Source organism: Littorina saxatilis, linkage group LG17, assembly GCF_037325665.1.
Source record: "Littorina saxatilis isolate snail1 linkage group LG17, US_GU_Lsax_2.0, whole genome shotgun sequence".
Lineage (NCBI taxonomy): Eukaryota > Metazoa > Mollusca > Gastropoda > Littorinimorpha > Littorinidae > Littorina > Littorina saxatilis.
This window is the reverse complement of record NC_090261.1, coordinates 43,430,017-43,453,907: the sequence shown is the minus strand read 5'-3', so window position 1 is coordinate 43,453,907 and position 23,891 is coordinate 43,430,017. Positions and strand designations below refer to the sequence as shown.

At 40.1% G+C, this 23,891-nt stretch overlaps 1 protein-coding gene and 1 long non-coding RNA gene across 3 annotated transcripts; both read right to left on the bottom strand.

Annotated features, from left to right (window-relative positions):
• Window positions 1-5: 5 nt before the first annotated feature.
• LOC138953086 (uncharacterized) lies at window positions 6-9,178 on the bottom strand. Of its 2 annotated transcripts, none has more exons than XM_070324865.1 (4): window positions 9,029-9,178; window positions 3,069-3,230; window positions 2,081-2,200; window positions 6-1,640 (listed from the first exon to the last, which is right to left on the bottom strand). In XM_070324865.1, the coding sequence occupies exons 1-4, from the start codon at window positions 9,079-9,081 to the stop codon at window positions 1,484-1,486; spliced, it is 492 nt and encodes a 163-aa protein (XP_070180966.1). In that variant the 5' UTR covers window positions 9,082-9,178; the 3' UTR covers window positions 6-1,483. The 2 variants fall into 2 exon arrangements, with proteins under 2 accessions (XP_070180966.1, XP_070180965.1); XM_070324864.1 differs by having other exon boundaries at window positions 3,069-3,245; window positions 9,029-9,171.
• A 9,277-nt stretch (window positions 9,179-18,455) lies between these two features.
• Window positions 18,456-23,670, bottom strand: LOC138953082 (uncharacterized). The gene is made up of 2 exons (XR_011451477.1): window positions 22,766-23,670; window positions 18,456-21,184 (listed from the first exon to the last, which is right to left on the bottom strand). It is a non-coding gene; the product is annotated as an uncharacterized lncRNA (long non-coding RNA).
• Window positions 23,671-23,891: the final 221 nt, after the last annotated feature.

The window sequence follows — 23,891 nt, the reverse complement described above, 5'->3', positions numbered from 1 at the left end:
ATCTGTGATTGTGTAAAAAGAAAAATTTTGGCAGAAAGAAATCATATTTTAATGAAATCCAGTAATAGTTTGACAACATGCTCTTACAAATAAGAGCTCACAAGCAATACTGAATAGTTTAGAAGTTAACCGCCATATTTGACAAAGAACCAATCTAAGGATCAGTCAGGTGTGTCACCACATTTTCAAACTAAATACTCTGTAGGCAGTTGCAAGAGCAGGAGCCGAATTTGTTCCAATACTAAACTCATAATAAATATACAAGTAAAAATTCCAGATCACACCTAACAAAACAAAACATTTTGCCAGAAAATACAGAGGTAATAGGCCTCAGCAGTTGTACCATTGACGAGCACAAGAACTTGGGCAGTCTGCACTGCAAGTGTAAGGCCACCTTCACAGTCATTTCAAAGAAGAATCTCATGCAATACAAGCTGCAATGTCGTAACCAAGGTTTCTGCAATCTTCTCTTTGGGGAGAACTACTGCAGAAGTAATGCCGCGTGGATACAAAACATCGCCTCTAGCCCTGCGACTCAGAAAGGAGTTCCATTCAAGTTAAACCTTTGTGTTCAGTATTAGTTCTCTTGACATGAAGCGTGCCAGAAACCAAAGATAATTTTTGGTAGCAGAATCTTCAAGAAAACATGCCAACATGCTGACCCCATCTTGTTGGAAAAGAAATACATGTGCATCTATACACAGTATCCAGCCAAACTTGGGATTAAACACAAGAGTCTGATGGCATACGAATCAAGACAACATACATCACAGGTACAAAGATATGTACACATTGAGTGAGTGAGTGAGCGAGTGTGTGTGTGTGTGTAGGCATGTGTGTGTTTCAAAGTAGCTGCACAATAATAATTTATATAAACAAAATATTTACAAATAGAAAACATAGTACAGTATATGATGTTTTGGGTGCAAAATCAAGCACCAAATTTTGTGTCAAAGAATATGCATCTTATTGGCATACGTATATGTATTACTATGAGTGAATATAGTCTGCGTCGGTGGCAACAAGTATGCTCAGGTATATCCATACAAAGTATAACTATAAATCTGACGCAAAATCTATCTATCCTGTCAGTTTGAAAGCACAAATGCCATTTCTTTCTCGTCATTGTTTGGTCGTAGTGAGGGACAGGCATGTAAATCAATGAACTGAGTTTTTGTATGTTCAGACACTATTTTTTACACCCTCTGTCAGTTTGTAAGCACAATGCCATTTCTTTCTCATCATTGCTAGTTCATACTGAATAACAGGCATGTTAATCCATGTGCACAGTTGTACAGACACAGGAAGATAATTTCTCTGAATAAGTCAAGTACAGCCATATGCAACACATCCTATGACTTGGTCACTCTCTCCAACCCCTGCCCTCTTTTTTCTGTCTCCCTCGGTCTCAAGAATACACCCATAATACATACATATGGACAGGTAAGCAAGCACTCTTGCACATTCACACAAATGTCAGACATTATTTTGAATGTGGATGTGAGCGAAAGCTGTAGCGTCTGACGGATGAACGTGTGGATGGTCGCCCTGTTGCTTTGTGAGGTTGCTTTCTGTCAGAGGATTTTGATTTTGTAGGTGTTACACTTTGGAGCGGAGAACGTTGACGGATGGTGCACAACCTAGACAAGCAAAAGAAAAATATTAAAAATCTTCTTTGAATCATTACCATTAACAAATAAATACTTGCAAAGAGCAGATCCAGACATCTTCCCTTCTTTATATATAAAAAAAAAAAAGGAAATGTGAAAACTCAAGACAAAACAAAAACACACACATGCTTGCCCTCGAGTGATGCATATTCAGGAGCAAGGATTACATACTAACAAATAACAATGAAAATAACCCCCCCCCCCCCCCCCCTTCTTGTTTTACCCTTCCTCCTTTTTTCTCTCAGATTCCCTGTTCATTACCTCTGTAAGTTTACATGTCTCCATTTAAGAGTCCTGGAGTTTTTTTTATAGGTCTTTAAAAGGAAGTTCTACTGTACTACAGACAGTCGAAGTGACCAGCTGTACAAAAGTAATGATGGACTGAGGCAGAATCTCCTGGCAACACTCACCTCAAATGATCTTCAATTTCCCACTCCCACATCTCCAAGTTACAGCCTCTGCTATGGTTAGGACAGACTCGGACCCCCAAGCACTGCATCAGCTTGATGTTGTCCTCAGGAATCTCGGGCCTGGAACAAATAGGTTCTTGGTAAGAGAAAGCATAATGTCATAATCAAGACTTTGTTCAGCCACTCGCAGCTCAGTCAAATAAGCAATATTATTGTTTGTTTTGGTGTACCTGTCTGAATATGTCCACATCTTCAACTTCCTCGCATAAACATTTTGAATGAAAAATGTACATCTTTAAAAGTAGCACTTCAACATCATGAGTTAACATAAAATAAAAGATTCCAAGTTCAACTATACAATGTATGCAGGCTCAGACACAAACGTAAACAAATTATGTAAACCCATGCCTACAACTACATGTCACATTACTGAGACACCGCATCCTGTAATGGACACCTCCATGGATGTGCAGCCATATAGCTCCAGTGATCCAGCTGCACCCAGGCGTTCTGGTCGCTCCACTCATGCGCCGACTTGGCTTACGGACTATCACCTTGACTGATGACTCGGATTGATTCGATTTCGCTCGGTTCGGAGATTCAATTCTCGCGCATTTCATATTGTTCTCCTCGTTTTAATGGATTATTCGAATTCGTTCATTTTCGGATCGGTTCAGTGTTCGCGTTTTTCATCTTATATTGTTTCAATTCAATCTTTATGTTCTTTTGATCATTATCTTATCAAATCCCAGCAGACTTGGGGGGAGTAAGAGGATAACCATGTATGTATCTTTTCTTTGTTACAGACACATGGTCATTGTTTGAATAAATCATTATAAACAAACGGACCGTGTTCCCATCTACAGAAACTAAAAGCAAATCTACCAAAATGTCTGCAGCTAAATCAACTACCAAGACGGTGCAAAACTTAAGTTGTTAGTTCACTGCAATTTTGCAACTCTTCAGTCTAAAGTTAACATTAACACACCTGGCTGCAGGAAATGTGCCACGGTGCTGGCAGACTGGGCACTTGACGAAGGAATTTTTCAGTTGACCCTCTTCCTCATACAGGCAGTCCACACACACTCGATGCTGACACATTCCTGTGACCATTTCTAGGCGTGGGCAGAGGCACACCAAGCAGTTGAACCTTGTGAAAGAAAATCTTACACACATAAAAGCTCTTGCTGTTTGGGAAAATAATTTTTGCCACAGGCTCATTCATGGTTGTGAATTTATCATACTCCACTACTCTCTAAAATCAGCAAAGTGTACATCAAACCATTTCAACAGACAATGTTCGGAAATAACTCAAACCAACTGAAATGGCTGCATTCGCATGCTGTCGACTGACAAACATTGCTCCGCATTGATTCCAGAAATTTGCATTGGTACTTTTTAATCACTTTCTCAGTTGGCAAAGGCTACACGCACTCCAGCAATGAAAAGCTCTGTTACAACTCTTAGCCAATGAAATGCGCCCTTACAAATAGCAAAAGAAAATCAATCTGATGTATTGACTTCAACCATATCTTGTTCGGATATAGGGCAGGCACTCACATAGTAATTAGTATACAAGTTACAAAAACTTCTAGATCGATACACACTCTAACTTCTAAGTGTGCTCTAAACTCTGACAATAAACTTGCGTGTTGCATCATGCAGTTTTGTGTTTGTTTTTGGGTGTGTTTGTCCCCAGCGTATTTTGATACTATAAATCAGAAGTGAAGCGATCTTTCGCAAAATGGCGTCGAATGACAGTCAGACACAAGTGTTGATGCGGTTCTCTGATCTTTTTAATATTTTATGTACACTTTGAGAATTTAATCTACATTACACTTTTTTACAGTAAAGGCCGTGCAGCATCAGATCCTTTTTGTTTTTAGTAGTCTCTTTGATAATCAACTGCTCTGCGTTACTATCGCAAAGTGGCATCAAATGGCAAATTCGCTTCCAGACAGGAAGTTTCGTTGGAGTGTATACAGGGGGCAGAATCTTGTATACACTCTGAGTGCGTGTAGCTAGTGCGTTCTCAGTTTTTGGTTCTTTGCAAAAAGAAACCACCAGTTTCCATCAGACTGGCACGCTCCTAGATCCTGAATATTGTGTCTGTTCACTCATGTAGAGAAGGTGAGGAGGACCAGCTTCAGCAGAATTCTTATTAGAACCTGGTCATATTTTGGTCAAAAATACAAATAACATTTATATATCGATCGATTCTGGTTCCTTTTAGTTTTTATGAGTGAACGCACACAAACATGCACTATTTTGTAGTCTCGGCTGGCCACCTAAATATGAAGTTATGTCGGCCTCTGACGTCACATGGCTCAAAGAAGGGCAATCCAGTGTTCAATCGATACATAAGGAATTATAAAAAATTTGTTAAACAAGCCGCGTAAGGCGAAAATACAATATTTAGTCAAGTAGCTGTCGAACTCACAGAATGAAACTGAACGCAACGCAACGCAGCAAGCCCGTATACTCGTTGCATCGTCACTCCACCGCCCGTGGCAAAGGCAGTGCCCGTGGAATTGACAAGAAGAGCGGGGTATTCGTTGCGCTGAGAAGGATAGCACGCTTTTCTGTACCTCTCTTCGTTTTAACTTTCTGAGCGTGTTTTTAATCCAAACATATCATATCTATATATTTTTGGAATCAGGAACCGACAAGGAATAAGATGAAAGTGTTTTTAAATTGATTTCGAAAAAAAATTTTGATAATAATTTTTATATATTTAATTTTCAGAGCTTGTTTTCAATCCGAATATAACATATTTATATGTTTTGGGAATCAGCAAATGATGGAGAATAAGATAAACGTAAATTTGGACCGATCTTTATGAAATTTGACATGAGAGTTCCTGGGTATGAAATCCCCGAACGTTTTTTTCATTTTTTTGATAAATGTCTTTGATGACGTCATATGACTAAGTGCCAAAAGGTGCTCACAGAACAGAAGACGACTTTGTTTTACAATAAAAATGTTTCTAAAAACGTGTGTCTGCTGAAAATTGGTGTGTGTGTGGATGAATGTGCGAAGAGATAGTGGACATAATTTCGTGTGTCTGACTTGAACGGTTTTGAAGTTATCTTTGTTTAAAGTCAAAAATAACGCCAAAACCGGCCATCTGAAAAAGGACATCGTGATACCTCGTGTTTTGAATATGCCACAGAAAAATAACAAGAAGCACAAATGAATTGCATTTAGTTTGATTGAATGCCTGAAACATCGCTTTACAGACGAGACCAAACGTCAAATCTAAATCTCGAGAGAATTTTTTTTTTTCGATAACCGAATTTTAAGGTGTCGCACGCAAGATGATTCGTCATCACGGCATACATTTTTCAATCGCAGATATTTACTAAATTTCTTTTTCAAAAACTCTGGAATTGATGTCGACACGTCAAGCGATAACGGTGTATCAAACTGCTGTCTTTCAAGTAATCCAGCAAAGACTGCAGAACTTTTGAACAGCATTTTTGAAAACGATTTGAAAATTTCGTCATATCTTGCGTGCGACAAAATGTTCGGTAATTAACGGTTATTTTCTTTTAAAAACAAAATTTACATGTACAAAGATCTACTTCATTTACGGAACCACGTGACACATTCTGTGTTCAAAATTTGTGAAGAAATCACGAACCACGATTGCGCTATCAAGTGTTGAAATTATGTCGTCAACATCTTTTCAGATCTTGCGTGCGACACCTTCTTGCGTTCAACATAAAATGTCACTACCTTATCGAGTTTAATGGGTAAAACTAACTATTTGTTGTCTTAGTTTAATCTTCTTAATTAAAAGCGTAATAAAACCGAACTTCTAAGATGAATTTTAATTGAGATTAGCGAAAGAGCGGGCACGCAAGTCGACCTTAAAGTAAAAGAATGATAACACGAGCGTTTGTCGTGTTGTCTTGCGTGCAACACATTGTCCAAAAAGGAAAATGTATATTTTTCTCAGACGTTTTTTAAGTTGAAACCTTGAAACTTCACACACATTTGGGGTTTAATCGCCCCCATGCATGGTAAAAGTCTTGTTGACCCTTGTCAGATTTCAAGGTCACGGCTGGGTCACATGTGGTTCAGAAAACGGATGAAACATATTTTTTCAGAGATTTTTGAAGCTAGAACCTTCAAACTTCAAACAACGCTTTTGCTTAATGATTGTTCAACATGGAGAATTCAAGGTTGATCCTTGAGAAATGTGAAGGTCACAGCAGGGTCTCGTGTGGGTAAAAAAAAAAAACATAACCTTTTTCTCAGAGTTTTTCAAAGCAAGAACCTTGAAAGTTCACATCTTTGGGCTTAATAGCCTCCATACACGGTTAAAGTCTTGTTGACCTTTGTCGAATCTCAAGGTCACATGGGCAAATCAAAAACACGAAAATGCATCATTATCTCAGTTGTTTTTAAAGGGAGAGCCTTCAAACATCACACAACTCTCAACTCCGACTTAAAGAAGTTAAGGTAGATCCTTGTCACATGTCAAGGTCACAGAAAGGTCTCGTACGGGTAAAGCAAACAAAACAAACAGATAATATTCATTTTTTCAGCTTTGTTGTTAGCTAGAAAAGAGGCACATGCCACCATTCCATTCAACATGACTCATAGAAATGTATGATGTATGACGTAATTGCATTGTGTGTAATGACGCGGCTGCCTCTGTAGTTATTCCAGCCTTTGAAGAAATGGCGTTTTTCCTTGCTTGGACACATTTTTCCTTTTCTTGGATGTTTCCGGAGTTTGGGTGAGTTTGGTGTATATGGTTGAACACAATTTAAAATTTGCATAAAAGTGTATTAAAATAAACAGTGGTAGCCAGTCTCATCTGTTGTGTCGACAATTTAATCTCTTTTGTGTGACCTCAACTTGACCCCTCTGAATGCTCTCAATCATGGAAATTGACCACACTTTGATTATAACCAAACAACATCAAAACTTTGGAATGTGTGAAGTTTCAAAGGTGTTGCTTAAAAGGCGTTCGTGAAAATGACAATTGTATGTGTCTGACTTCAATGCGACCCCGCTGCGACCTTGACGTTTGATTTTATCAACCAGACTTTCATCATGTGTGAATGACTTCAAACACTATAAAACTAGTTGAAGAAATTGACAATTTTTCAAAGTTTAAGCCAGATGGCACTGCTGTGACCTTGAAATTTGACAAACATTAACCAGGCGGTCACCTTTTTTAGAAAATATCCTTAAAGGATCTTTAACCTCACTGTGACCTTGGAATTTGATGAGGTTTAATTTAACTTGCGTAGTGTGCCAAGTTTCAAGGCCCTAGCTTCAAAAACATATGAGAAAACCTCATTGAAAAATGTATGTTTGACCTCAACGCGACCCTGCTGTGACCTTGACTTTTTCAACCAGACTTTAATCGTGTGTGAACATTATACACTAGAACTGTGTGTATTTTCAAAGCTCGTGCTATAAACGCGCTGAATAAATTGAAAATATTCCACATTTGGACCAGATGTGACCCCGCTGTGACCTTGAACTTTGACAAAGATTAACAAGCAGGTCACTTTTAATGAGGTTTTATAAAAATGCTGAAAGTATGTGAAGTGTGTAAAGTCTAACTGATCTAGTATTAAAACATGTAAGACGTGACAACGACAATTTTCCAGTTTGCAAAGGAAATTTAACCTCGCTGTGACCTTGAAATTCAATGTTGTTTAATGTGATGTGCACCATACCTGGAGGTCATTATACTTTGGTTGTGTGCCAAGTTTCAAAGCCCTAGCTTTAAAAACGTGCGAGATAACCTTAATGCTATGACTCAGTGCCGTTTTGAATGATATAACGAACAAAATTATCGTTATTTGTAAAATCATTTGGGTAAATTTATCTTTTCTTTTCGTAATTGGGTTCCAGCATCTGTTGTCTTAACAAAAATCACAATATCAGTCGTGTTTGTCAACTTTTATTTTTTAGCCCCTTTGTCCGCTTTTCGTGCGCACCTTTTGGCACTTAGTCATATCCGGCTTTTCGTGAAAGTTGAGGCGGCACTGTCACGCCCTCATTTTTCAACCAAATTGGTTGAAATTTTGGTCAAGTAATCTTCGACGAAGCCCGGACTTCGGTATTGCATTTCAGCTTGGTGGCTTAAAAATTAATAAATGACTTTGGTCATTAAAAATCTGAAAATTGTAAAAAAAAATAAAAATTTATAAAACGATCCAAATTTACGTTTATCTTATTCTCCATCATTTGCTGATTCCAAAAACATAAATATGTTATATTCGGATTAAAAACAAGCTCTGAAAATTAAATATATAAAAATTATTATCAAAATTAAATTGTCCAAATCAATTTAAAAACACTTTCATCTTATTCCTTGTCGGTTCCTGATTCCAAAAACATATAGATATGATATGTTTGAATTAAAAACACGCTCAGAAAGTTAAAACAAAGAGAGGTACAGAAAAGCGTGCTATCCTTCTTAGCGCAACTACTACCCCGCTCTTCTTGTCAATAGCGCAACTACTACCCCGCTCTTCTTGTCAATTTCACTGCCTTTGCCATGAGCGGTGGACTGACGATGCTACGTATACGGTCTTGCTGAAAAATGGCATTGCGTTCAGTTTCATTCTGTGAGTTCGACAGCTACTTGACTAAATATTGTATTTTCGCCTTACGCGACTTGTCAATTCTCCACATAAACTCCAAGTTTCCTGAAAAAAATATTGGTCCAGTTGATCTTGAATAAACACACGTCAAAAAGTAGGAGTAGGACATGATGCAGTGCATGATTCTTTGTTCAGACCACAGGCGGAAGGTATCGTCCACTGGACTACTAACTTTCTGTGATAGTAGTAGTCCAGTGCCGTGGACGATACCTTCCGCCTGTGTTCAGACGTCAAACCACCGTCGCAGTAAGCACCAAATGCTGCAGAAGTCGCAGGTTTAGTTAATTCTTCAGAAAATGTAGTAGTTTCATACCTTTGTTCATAACTTTCTTGGGTTTCTCGGAGAGGGGCTGGGTTTTGACTCATTTTGTAGCGACCTTCCAGCAAAAGCGTTGTTTAGGGCTTGTGCTAAATTTCTGTATTCCCCGCTACTGCCAGTACTGGGTCACGTGACATCCGGCAGTGACCTCCCTTGGCGTGGTCAATCAAATCATCGTCTCAACGTAGCTGGCACTGGCAGATTGCACATCAGTTATGTGCACACACACTCACACACACACGCACACACACACACACACGCGCGCACACACACACACACACAATGACAGACACAATATCAGTCATACACACTGTCACACACTTGAAAGTCGCTGACACGCATTGCCGCACCCTCACTGAGTGGCATCAGCCGGAGTGTCCTTTGCACAAAGGGTCAAACATTCCAAAATTAAGGCCTTACAAAATATAGGGCCTTATTTCTGACATTAGGCCTTATCAAGAAATAAGACCTTATCTCTAGAATAAACCCTAATTTATGGACTTATTTTTTAAGGTCTTTACAGAAAATGATGAGGCCTTATTATTTTGTCCATAGACCTATATTAAATATAGGTCCCTGTTTTGTCTGAGGTCATATTGGAATGATAATATTAAGGCCTTTAAAGAATAAGGCATTCTTTGTTAAGGCCTCATTATTCTGCCTCTTGTATGCTATCAGAAATAAGGCATTATTCTTTATTAAGACCTTAAAAAAATAAGGCTTTACAGGGCCGGACCAGTAGTGTAGAAAGAAAGAAACCACGGTATGTTTTTAGGGGGGGGGGGGGGGGGGGGGGGGGGGGGGGGGGGGGGGGGGGGGGGGAGGGGGGGGCTAAAATGTTGAAGCGGGGATCCGGGGGCCGCAGAAGAAATTTTAAAATTTATACATGAAAAATTATCCTATTCTTGCACAAAAAAGTCATTTAAATAATGAAATAGCACCACCAGAAATTTAACATATTAATTCTCTCTCTCTCTCTCTCTCTCTCTCTCTCTTTTTTCTTTTTTTTTTGGGGGGGGGCTAAAGCCCCCAAAGCCCCCCCCCCCCCCCCCCCCCCCCCCCCCCCGTCTCGTCCGGCCCTGCTTTATATCAGTATTTCTGTATAACCTCGAGTCATAATATATATTTGTGTCCGGCAAAAGATTTATTTTGAAAATAAGGCCTTATTTTGAAAATAAGGCCTTTACTGATTTCTCTGTAAGGCCTTATTTTTGGGATTTTTGACCCTTTGTCATTGACTTCGTCAGTCTTGCCCTATCTGTCTGTCTGTCGGTCTGCCTGTTTGTATGAAATAAGGCCTTATTTTAGTAGGTTAATGCCTTTTTTCTTTACAACCTCATATCTGAGTTCAGGATGATATCACCCTGTGTCTGATTTGTCGAAAAACACCTCCGCGCGGAGGGGTTTGCAGCCCGGCAGCGCAGTGAAGATAAAGAGGGAAAATTGTCTCGGCTCGCGCAGTAGCAACATTGAACAAGTATGTCTCTAGACTGATATATATTTAGGTCCAAAAGATTTAAGGCCTTACTGAAAATAAGACCGTATTTTGATAAGATAAGGCTTTATTTCTTTTGGGCCTTATTTTTGGGATTGTTGACCCTTTGTGCCAAGGATGAAGGCCTCAAAGGGGGGGGGGGGGGGGGGGGGGGGGGGGGGGGGTATCATCACGATCACGGGAAGGGAAATTTTAGCTTTCACGATCACGGTTACCTTGATTTTTGTTTTCACGATCACGAACACCAGTGGCAAATCACGGTCACGGTAAAAGTTGCAGGTACAGAAAGCACGTGTCAAAGTAAACACAACCACACAGTTATTCGCTCCTCTGGATCTATTGTTTATTCAACACAAAGTGACAACTGTTGCACTTTTTTATCTTATTTTTAATTCTCTTTCATTCACACATAGAAATACATATCATGATTTGTAATCAGTAACAAGAATGTTGTTTTCATTGTTTTTTCTCTCGCTCTCTCTCTCACTCTCATACAGACACTCACAGGAATACACACTCCAAGGGCGGAGCAGTTAAGCCAGAGGGGGGGGGGGGGGGGGGGGGGGGGTACAACCTGGGGTCCAGGGGTAGACCTTGTGGGGTACATGGGCTTAGCCCCCCAGAAGCTGAAGAGTTTTAGCTATTTTATTAACAATTTATGGCTTATCCTTGATTTTAAACATGATCAACTGGTGTCAGCAGCCACTCATTATTTCTTTTAAGGGGGGGGGTCCGGAACCCCTGTAACCCCCCCTAATCCGCCCCTGCACTCATACACATTCAACTCCCACACCCTCACTCACACACATGAATATATACTTGCACAATTTCACATTTCCAGAGCTAAATCTTTCAAACCTTTTTTCTCAAAAACTATTGGGTGGATTGAAATTAAAGTACATGTATGTGTGATGGTTGAGTCTATAATCCTGACTAAAGGTCAGTCTAGGAATCATGAAGGTGGGTGAAGGAATATACACTCATACTCATTCAACTCCCACACCCTCACTCACACACATGAATATATCAGTACTTGCACAATTTCACACTGATTTCAAGAGCTAAATCTTTTAAACCCATTTTCTCAAAAACTATTGGGTGGATTGAAATTAAAGTACATGTATGTGTGATGGTAGAGTCTATAATAACAAAATCCCCAACAAACATGACTTTGATCGACTTTGACATGAGGATCAAGTGACCCAAACTGGCACGTCTCCCCGCCATAGTTCCTGAATTTAACCCATTGTTGATAAGTTTACAGGCGCTAAAATAAATCCAAGCTTAATGCAAAGAAGCGACAATTAGAATCTATGCCAAGCGTGTCCACGTTGCTGGGATGAAAAACACATTTCTAGTTTCGGTTTTGGCTACACGCAGACTCGATCAGACTCGAGCCAGTCGAGCCGTCACACTGAGCGAATGACAGCCGGACGTGGCAATGTCGACAATGTCAATGATCTCAAACTCAAAGATCTTGAACAAATGTCAAGATCTTTGCCTACATTCAGAACAGTCATAGAGCAACAAAGACAGGGCCGGAATAGAGGGGGGGTGTTACCGGGGTTGCGCAACCCCCCCCCCCCCCTGGCTTAAGCATGTACCTCCCAAGCGCTTTTTTGGGGGAGGGAGGGAGGGGGGGGGGTTGCATTTGGATCATCATGAAATCTGAGTAGAAATCGCACCTCTCACCCCCTTTCGAAAGACATTTTTCTTCAACGATTTTTGTGATGAAAAGTATGAGTCCTTACAATCTCAATTCTTCTTCATTGCCTATACAGCTTGCTGTCGAATTTACCTTTTTCGCCAAGGAGAGGCTTCCTTTCCCTCCAGAAACATCAAAAAACGTTCAGCTTCAACCCCCACCCCCTGGACCCCCACAATGGGGCTTAGATTGGCTCCTTAACGAATAGAGGATCATAGAGTGATACAGCTGTGAAAAAATGTACGTTGAAAATAAAATGCTTTGCAATAATGCCCATCACGATCACGAAAACAAATGACGATCACGATCACGAGACTTGATTTTTTTGTCATCACGGATCACGGGCAAAGTCCCATCACGATCACAGAAATGGAAATTTCGGCAATCACGGTCACAGAAAGGTCAAAAAACGCCAATCACGATCACGATTTTAAACCCTTTGGGGCCCTCAAGGATATTGGAGTCTCTGGTGGCATTGACTTCCGACCAGTCTTACCCAGGCTGTCTGTCTGTCAGTGTCTGTCTGTCTCTGTCTCTCTCTAGTTCTGTCTCTGTCTGTCTCTCTCTGTGTCTCTGTCTGTCAGGCTGTCTGTGTCTGTGTTTCCTGTCTCAGTCTCTCAGTCTCTCAGTCTCTCTCTCGGGGTCTCAGTCTCTCAGTGATGTGCATGTGCAAGTATCTCCGCCTTGCGTACATGGAAGGGCAAAACTGTTTGGTCCATCAGTTTCAAGAGGGGGGCGATGCTTTACCACGTGCACCGGGAATGGGCTTTTTGGACGTAACGCCGGTGCATGGGAATGGGGAAACTGATTCAGTCTCGTAGCGTCCACCGTGCACAGAGGTCCGGCGTGCACTGTGCAGTCAGCTTTTTCGTAACGCGCACCGTGGATCACCGTGCATGGCACTTTTGGCCTCAACGTGCACGTGCACAGACCCCCCCCCCCCCCCCCCCCCCCCCCATGGTGACCCTCCTTTCAACTGAGTCTGGTGACTATTTGTTTTTGTTTTTCAGTTACTATTCCGGCAGTTTAGTCAGTGATAAACTGGCTACAAGTTAACCCGGATATATTTTTTGTTCAGTTCTCTGTCAGCCATTTGTCTTTGTCTTTGATGTGTGGTTTGGTTGACTCGATCAGTCCCGCGCGCTGAACTTGACTTGACGGGCCCTTACAGTGAATGTGTTCTAGTAATTCAGTTTACTTTGAGATAGGCCTACTGCATGACTGACAAATATCCAGTCACGCCGACAGGCTGTACTGAGATCGTAAAATATACACTTGGCAATCTATGCCCATCAGACCGTGACTTGATGATTCTTGTCTCAGTGCATTCTATCCCTGACAGGATGCCATGGTTTTTCCTTGTCTGGCCACAGGCGGAAGGTATCGTCCACTGGACTACTACTATCACAGTAAGAGTAGTCTTTCTGTGATAGTAGTAGTCCAGGGGACGATACCTTCCGCCTGTGGTCTGGCGAGGAAATCGATTTTTTACATATCTTCTATATATATATACGACTAGTGTCTGTGTGTCTGTGTGTCTGTGTGTGTGTCTGTCTGTGCGCGATGCACGGCCAAAGTTCTCGATGGATCTGCTTCAAATTTGGTGGGCTTATTCAGAGAGACCCCGGACACAACCTCATCGATGAGATATTTCAACACGTGCTCTCAGCGCGCAGCGCTGAAGCGATTTTGGTTCCACCTCAGCTATTTTGGTTCCACCTCAGCTACCCGGGCCCCCATACCGACACACCATAGCCGCTACACCACATCACAACGCCAAAGTTCTCGGTGGATCTTTTTCAAATTTGGACACCGTATTCAGCTACACCCCGGACACAATATCATCGATGAGATATTTCAACACGTGCTCTCAGCGCGCAGCGCTGAACTGATTTGGGTTTTTGTGTTCATTTCACCATTATAAGTAACTCTTCCTTATCTTCTCCAGTGTTTGGCGTTTATCTCCCTTCCTTCGTGTGGCTTTCCCGTTTGTAACTTACTATTACTATTTTTAGAATGTCACTGCGCTGTCCACTGCGCTGTCCACAACGCTTCCCTTGCACCCGTAAGTTGTTCTTACTGTCAAAGTGAAAAGGTCGAATCAATTTATAGCCACGCGAAAAATACACTCTCACCTATCTCTATATATTTATAGATACAGATATGCATATATATATACGGCTTCTCTGTGTGTGTGTGTGTTTGTGTGTGTGTGTGGGCAAAAACCTGTGTATTGTAGAGTTCTGTTTGTGATGTGGTCTAGCGGCTTTTGTCTGTCTGTATGTTCAGGCATGTGAGAAGCCACATCAGATAATATAGGGCTAAGAAATAAGCTCTAAAATTCTCAATCCCGTTTGACAGGACTTCGCCTTCAAAGGTGATTGTGGTGAACCGCAACGCTGTCTGTCTCTGTCTCGCGCCGTTCACCCCAAATTCCCGTTTCTGAGTTGCTATTTATAGAATGTCACTGCGCTGTCCAGAACGCTTCCCTTGCGTAAGTTGTTCTTACTGTCAAAGTGAAAAGGTCGAATCAATTTATAGCCACGCGAAAAATACACTCTCACCTATCTCTATATATTTATAGATATAGATATACATATATATATATATATATACGGCTTCTCTGTGTGTGTGTTTGTGTGTGTGTGTGTGGGCAAAAACCTGTGGATTGTAGAGTTCTGTTTGTGATGGGGTCTAGCGGCTTTTGTCTGTCTGTATGTTCTGGCATTTGAGAAGCCACAACAGATAATATAGGGCTAAGAAATAAGCTCTAAAATTCTCAATCCCGTTTGACAGGACTTCGCCTGCAAAGGTGATTGTGATGAACCGCCACGCTGTCTGTCTCTGTCTCGCGATTCACCCCGGCGAAGCCGGGTATTCCTCTAGTATATATATATATCTAGATCTTTTCGTCATGTGTTATGGATATAAGCAGATTCGCGATCGTCGATAATGATTTTTCATGGTGTTGTGTAATTTTTAAATTACAAAGGAATTGATATGTAAGACAGTTTCAAGCGAGCTATTTTTCGCGGCTGTATTTACTGTGCAAACAACTCTAATTATGGCAAAAGTGTCACGTGATAATCAACCGTTTTGTTTCGGCGGGCGCTCGCTGGAGCAGACGATTTTTTCTGTAGTGATGCAACCATATATTACTATATTATACGGTCTCCTTCCGGCAGCAGTCCCAAAATTTCGACTTGTTTTGACCCGTTAGAACGATGTCTTTATCATAACTGTGAAGAACAGAACGGGGATCACTGTCGAAGTCGGCCAATCTGCCATCATTTTTGTCTCGCATAGCGAACACTGGTCAACACTGCAGCTCGCGAACAACATATGGGAGATAACTCTGTATTCTTGTTGTTGCGTCCCATCTAGTCAGCGGCGCTTTTCCGGAAATGACCTGCGCTTTGTTGGAATTCCAACTATGGCCGCCATTGTTGGAATTCCAACTTCGCGCTACGCGATTCTGGAAATGAACCGCGCGCAGAGTGAGAATTTTGCTCTTTCTTAGAATGCGATGATTAAATGATAATTGATGGACTACAATGATCAGCGTATGTTTAAAATATCAATAGTTGGTTGTAATAAAACAGATGCATTAGACAAAATCATACCAACTGCTATTTTTCTTACTTACGAACCTTGGAAAAATAAACACTGACTTCAGTCGGACGTCGTTCTGAACAAACGATCGAGCGCTTCAGTTTGCCATTTTAACTGGTGCTAGTGAAGTTTACCCTTACAATTTAAGTAACGTTGACAACACTCATGCGTAACTTAATTGTCTTCTTCTTCAATGTACTGTGTTAAAGTTGAAACAGTATAGTTGGTTTGGGTATGTGTGTGGCTATATTTATGCATCCCCCCTTCCACACACACCCGCACACACACATGAATGTATATAGTTCTTCTTCTTCTTCTCTCCGTTGGGACCGGGTTTATTTGATAAACGTAAGTGGTCCCGCGTTGATGTCACTTGTCGATTCCGGATGCGGTGTGTGCCTCTTGGAATCGGGATGACAATTTAAAAAAACCAGCACTGAGAAAGGGCAGGAACTGGATAGGTTGGGAGGCGTTTAAAACTATGTACAGGGGTTGAGGGATTAGGGGTTGCCCACTGGCGGTTGCAGGGGACTGCTACCGCGGAGACGTGAGCGGAACGACTCAAGGCTTGGGGCTGATGTCGTCGTCGTGGGAAGATGGTTCCAGTTGGAGATAGTCCGTGGGAAAAAGGTGTTGCATATGGCTTTATGGAAGTCCTGTTGCTGCCTCAGCCCATCTCCTCTTGTTCTTGCGTCGGAGCTATGGAGATAGTTCTTTTCATCTATGCCGACCATCTTGTGCTTGATTTTGTACAGCATCATGAGGCGATTGTTTTCTCGTCTATTTTCCAGAGTTTCCCATCCTAGGTTGTTCAGCATGTTGGTAACTACGCCAGGCGTTTTTTCGAAGTAGTTGTTATGGGCGTATCTGGCTGCTCTTCTCTGGACCATTTCTAATGCCTGCTTGTCATTTTCCTGATGTGGGTCCCACACTGTTGGGTTCAGGGTAGGTATTTGGTAACTGTAAGTAGGAGTCAAGGGACCAGTTAACATTTAGTTTGGGTCAGTTTGCACAAAAATGTAACTTACTGAGTGGAAATTGTATTTGCACTTAATTCTTTTCTTTTATCTAAAAGTAAGTATGTTATATTATTGTGAAGTAAAATCCATTAACAAACTCGCTTGATAATTTCTGTGTATTCCGTAAACTTTTGCGTTCTTTATATTTTATTGTCAATACAAAAGCCACCAACAGTATTCAGTATCAAATTCATTATGATATGCCGCCTGCATCTTAACAGGTTTATTGTTAACATTATTGACTGTTAACTCATTGTGACCGGCCATTCTTGTGTCATTGGGAACACTAAGTGTCACAGAAATTGAAGATGCATGTATGTATATGTCCCAAGTGTGTTCTATGAGAGAAAGATTATATTCAATAGCTATATATATGGGCAGAAGCGCAGAACAATTTTGTATTACTTGCTTGAGAATGTGTAAATACTGAGAACAAAATGACATATTTTTGTGTTCAACACTTTTTTCATCATTAGAAACAGTTTAAGTAATGGTTGTGAACAACTTGTCCTGGTGGCACAAGATCAACAGGAGGTACCATAATTTTCATACAGAGGGTGTAAGAATTTGAAAGGATTAAAGTCAGTTTATGCAAAAATTAGCACTAAATGTGTGCTTGTGTGCATATGTGAAAAACCTGGTAATATGGTATATTTGAATACATCTCCAGTTTCAATGTACACAGTGTCTGCCTATCCCAATCATTATGATGCTAAGCAAGGTGTGTGTGTTTTTTTGTTTTTTTGGGGGGTACAAGGGATGCTCTTATATTTCTTTGGAACAACTGTGCTATGTTATATGTGCTACATTTTGTGTGCTTGATTGCATCATATAAGTTGAGTATGACTTTTCTTTGAATAATGCCTTTTGGTCTTTGATAAACAAAGGGAAGGAAGCACTAGCTGCCAATGCATACATTTCATGATTTGTTTAATTAAATTCACACACCACACAAGAGAGGTAGCTTTCTCAGAAGGAGAGAAGGTCACTTTTTTCAACCAAAGCAACAAAGCAAAGACCAAAACAGAGATCAATGAACTGAATTTATAAACAAACAGAATATGAAAACAAACTTATGACTGTGATTAATGGCTTTACACTACATGGGTGGGAGTCTGAATTTTGCCTGCGACTGAACTTTTTTTTTACTGCCGGGGTCCAAGGGCCGCCTAGGCCTTGGCGGATTGCAGGGGCAGCACGCAGCCAAAAACGAATTTTAGCATTTAAGGTGAGGATTAAGAAGCCTCGCCTGGCTTTAAAACGGAAAAAATAAGGTTGGTTCAGGTACTCAAACCATAACATCTTGTTAATTGAAGGGATTTATGCACGTTTTTAACACCTCACATGATTACAATTATATAATTTTTTTTTGTACGTCCCACATGCATTATGTTTCATTTGATTCACTCTGAATCACTTCTCTGTCTTCGTAGGAAAGCCGCATGAAATTATATATGTCATTATATTGAGACAAGAAAAGACAATTCATACATCATGATGCTTGAGGAGCAATGCACACACACACTCACACCCTAGGTCAAATGCTTGTCTTTGACCCCACAGTCTCACAGAAACACCAACACAAAGAAATCAGTGATGCAAATAAAAACTTTAATTCTCCCACAAAAAAAACACATAAAATGTATGAGCACCAATGAACACACACACACCATTTCATTTAGTTTTATACACACAAAATGGAAAGGCAAATATCATTAGGCAAGTTTGTTGTTCACAAATACAGAGATACAAAAATTAGAAGATGGAATTCAGAAGAAATGTTCAAGGGTAACAAAATATTTTACGGTGCACAAAGCTTTCATACCCACAATAATGACATTATTCAGGATACAGCCTCAGTTGCCTTATTGATTAAAACAAAGTACGTTACTGCTTAGTTTGTGCTGTTTGCATGAAAATGGATCGATGGCAAAGAAATCACAAAAGACTGCAAAACGTAACTTATAACACCACAATTATCACACAGCAGAGGCAAACCTTGGTAACTGGGGTCAAACGGTAACGCAAATCTCAAAAGTTACAGAAGATACTTGTTTGAACTTGACAGTCAAACACACAAAAAACTATACTTCAAGAAAATTACAAGAACAAAAATTAGTGACATCATTATGATCACAAAGCAGAAGCAACTAGAAAATTGGGGTCAAACTGTTCAGCACTATAATGTCACAGAAGACACACTTTGAAATTGGCACACTGACCCAACAAATAGACAGCACTAATAAATTAATCACATCACAATGATCTCACAGCAGAAGCACTACTTGTAAACTGCAATCAAACTGTACAGCACATCTAAATGCCACAGTAGAACATGTCTGTTTAACACACACACACACAATTAAGAGATAGCACATAACAAATGAATCACATCTTAATGATCAGCAGAAGCACTACTTGTGAACTGGGGTCTAACTGTACAGCACTACTTAAAACTCACATTCACAGGAGAACACCTCTGTAAAAACTTGGCACACCCACACACAAAAATAAACAGACGGCACAAAAAAACCTTAAATTACAAAACACATCCGTTTAAACTTTGCACAAGAAACCATAAGACAGACAGCAAAAATAAATGAATCACATCTTGATGCTCAGCAGAAGCACTACTTGTGAACTGGGGTCAAACTGTACAGCACTACTTAAAACTCACATTCACAGGAGAACACCTCTGTAAAAACTTGGCACACCCACACACAAAAATAAACAGACGGCACAAATAAATTAATCACATCAAAATAATCACACAGCAAAAGCACTACTTGAAAACTGACGTCAAACTGTACAGCACAATTTAAAAATCATAAAATGCCTCTGTTTAAACTTTGCACAAGAATCCATAAGACAGACAGCAAAAATACATTAATCACATCTTGATGCTCAGCAGAAGCACTACTTGTAAACTGGCGTCAAACTGTACAGCACGACTAAAAAAATTACAAAACACATCCGTTTAAACTTTGCACAAGAAACCCAGTGCCATTATGAAACAACAACATGATTTTTGAAAACACATATACACATTCGTTCTGGACACCCCCTGAATATGTTGATTTAAACATATGGAAAATGTAACAAAGTTGTGCAATGCAATAATGACACAACGCAGTGACCCCAAAATGTGACAGGGGTATCTCAAACTAGATTCATGTTGGCTATCAACTACAACTACCCTTGAAGTTTTCATAGTTACAAAGCTTAAGATTCAATAACATCTGAGATAACTTCAACGTTAAGTTTTATGAAACAAACATGACTGCATGCCCCCTGTGACCCCAAAACTTGACAAGGGTCAATCAAACTTAGGTCAAGTCTGGAGATTATCAAACACTAGAAGTATACAAGGTTTCAAACCTGTAGCTTCAAAAACATCTGATATAGCTTCAACGCACAAGTTTTAATCCAATGAAACGAACATGACCCCGCTGTGATGCCAAAATTTGAAGAGGGTCAACCAAACTGAGGTCACTTTGTAAGATCTTTCTATATTTGGTGTTTTATGTTGTTGTCAACCACGAAGGTTATATCGCGACGGGGGAAGGGGGGAGATGGGATAGAGCCACTTGTCAATTGTTTCTTGTTCACAAAAGCACAAATCAAACATTTGCTCCAGGGGCTTGCAACGTAGTACAATATATTACCTTACTGGGAGAATGCAAGTTTCCAGTACAAAGGACTTTGTAAGATCATCGAACCCTAAATTTTTCAGAGGTCTAGCTTGAAAAACAACCAAGCTAACCTCAAATGTTAAGTTTTTTGGCCGGATATATGGATTGACACATGTATATGAATTCTTAGACTCGCCAATTACTCAGGTGAGTCAATAAGAGACGATTTGGAAAGAACAACAACATGATTTTTGAAAACACATACACACATACGTTCTGGACACCCCCTGAATATGTGCAGAGAAAAGTCTGTGAGTGAACATCTTACAGCACTAATGAACAAATTGAGAAGGAAAAAACCCCATGCAGGTGGAAGGTAGAAGACATAAATCAACACTTCCTCATCAGTCCTTGCACACAACACACACAAAATGTACATCTTCTGCCGAGACCTCAGCTCTCGTCATCTCCACCCCAGCACAGTCAAAGTGGCACCAGGAGTGACATTTCTCACTCTGCACCCAGTCTGCCAAATCTGGTTTTGAGCAAAATGGCATGCCGCACATTTTTTTTTTCTCGAGGACGTCCATGTTGCAGAAGCCTCTGATGACTGTATTTTCTGAACATCTGGCAGTGACATTGTCGCATCACAGCCACTGGAATGTTTGCCAGCAGCGACTCAGCATTCTGCACACAAGTAAGCAACAATCATAGCAAAACAACTCATTGAGGTCTGGATATATTAAAAAAAAACAAAAAAACAACAACAACAACAACAACAACACAACAACAGATCAAGTGGACACTTACATAATTAACTGAGAAATACTGAGAATTCAGAGCGCAAAATGATATTTCTTTATCATATTATATATATGCTGTTGTAACTATAGTGCTTTCTACTGGAATTAAGAGAGGGTACAAGTTCTACAACTGACAGATGACACTTGTTAAGTGTTACGATTAATCTGCATGAACAGTACAAAATGAATGAATTTAAGTCTAAGCAAGACCAATGTTGTAGGAATCAAAGGAACAAGGAAGTTTGGGGGCAAATATTGAAACTAGTTATATAAATATATATTAATGAACCTAATTAGCTTCTGTCTGAAGTAACTGAATAAATTTTAAGCCATGAGTTGTCATTGTTCAGATTAATTTTAAGCAAGATTAGTGTAAAGTTATGAACACCTTCATCTTTTATTACAATGATAGCTGAGCACTTAAAGTTAAAGAATATTCAATTAAATTGTAACTATGTCACGGTGTAACTGTAAAGTTATGAACAACAAAAGGTAATAACTTATTTTTCGGCCTGTGTTTAAGGTTTTAACTTGATTTCTGACTGGTTGTTGACATGGAAACCAAAATGTTTGACATGGATATGTTTTTGTTGCATGTCTGTGTTATTATAACTAGAGTATTACAGAAAAAAGTACAGAGAATGATACGAATCATTTAAACTTTAAAGGACTGAAAATGCATGACTCTAATGGCAGGCACACAGCTCGTATTACATGGACAGGGTTCCTGCAGGGCAGAGCTGATACAATTCAATGAGTTTTCAAGGACATTTCCAGGACCAAATAAATGCTTTTCAAGGACATGATTTTCCCCAAATTAATGCAAAGCACCAAGCTTACCTTCAGTTTTTCAAGTCTGCAAACTATTAGTCATTCCGTAGGTGGAAGCAACTACGTGTGACTAGTAATAGTTAGTTCGTCTGCTTTTGTTTTCACTCGATCTTTTATTCTCCCAAAATGTGGGTACTGTATTTGACGAAAAAAAAGGGGGTTGCATTTTTTTTAAATAAGACAAGCTGCTGACGAAATGTATAGGCAACAATTTGGAAAAATCAAGTACTTTTCAATGACTATTTAACAAAACTCTATTTTCAAGCACTTTTCAAGGCCTGGAAAAGGTTTTCCAATTTTCAAGGAGTTTTCCAGGGTTCAAGGACTCTGTACGAACCCTGCATGGACGATTGTTTAGGAAACCTGTTACACATTGAAATATCATTGATCACACATGGTTGCATAGAACTTTGAAACTGAGTTTTATTCACTGGATGGACCATAGAACATGTCATCTGATACTTTCAGTCTCAATGTCAACAGAAATTTGGCTGACAGTGACACTGACAGCCATGGAATCAAGAACAGTTGAGATAACCATAACTCATTAACTGTACAAAAATAAACATGCGAAAAAATAAATAAAACAACATAGCGAAATACTTTCAGTCACGTTTCATAACTACGAACTTACCTCTTGTTTGCTGGGTATGCAGAGAACGTCGTTTAAGTCCAATCCTGGAAAGTTCACGAGCTGAAACTTCTTTTCACGCACCCACCACTTGAACTTCGAAGACTTCCCATCTTCAATGTGGTCCGTACGTTTTGTTTTTAGAAACAGCACAATGTTGTCATATTTCTTCTGCGTGAGCACGGTTGTATTTTCTGCGTAAGTTCCACGACAAAACTGTCCACCTCTTCCCTGTGGTCACCCATCATGGTCAAGGGCGAGAGGCAGACTGGCGATCAGACTGGCATCGCTAGTCGAAAGGAGGGCCATTTCTAGAATGAGTCGGTGCGTTTCCGGAAATGACGCGCTTTGTTGGAAATCTACTGAGGCGTGACGAAGTCCCGCGAGATTCCAACTCTGCCCCGGATTCTTACTATGCGCCCAACACTTGTTTTGATAGATTCGCATAGGACTTTCTGATGTCAGCGCTGCCTGGCCCACAGGTGGTAGTTTAGTTATACATGTAATTAACTTTATTACGGCCTAGCGCAGTAGCGGCCAATGAGCCGAGGTCTTCTATCCTTGGCGGATTATAACATTATTCAGTTATTCTGCAGAAAAACCAAAATGCTGGAGAAAAACTGTCTTTTCTGCAGCATTTCTGCATAATGTCATCTTTCGCCGAAGCAGCGTTTTTTTCTGCAGCAAAACATTTTACTGCAGTAAAATTGAAATCAAGAATGCTGCAGTAAAACGGTGCTGTTGTTTTACTGCAGAAAACCTGTTTTTATTTTTTTCTGCAGCATTTTGTACTGGCTCTTGGCGGATTATGACATTATTCAGTTATTCTGGAGAAAAACTGAAATGCTGGAGAAAAACTGTCTTTTCTGCAGCATTTCTGCATAATGTCATCTTTTGCGAGAGCAACGTTTTTTTTCTGCAGTAAAACAGTTTTACTGCAGTAAAATTGAAATCAAGAATGCTGCAGTAAAACGGTGATGTTGTTTTACTGCAGAAAACCTGTTTACACTTTTTCTTCAGCATTTTGGCATTATTCAGTTATTCTGCAGAAAAAAAGAAATGCTGGAGAAAAACTGTCTTTTCTGCAGCATTTCTGCATAATGTCATCTTTCGCCGAAGCAACGGGTTT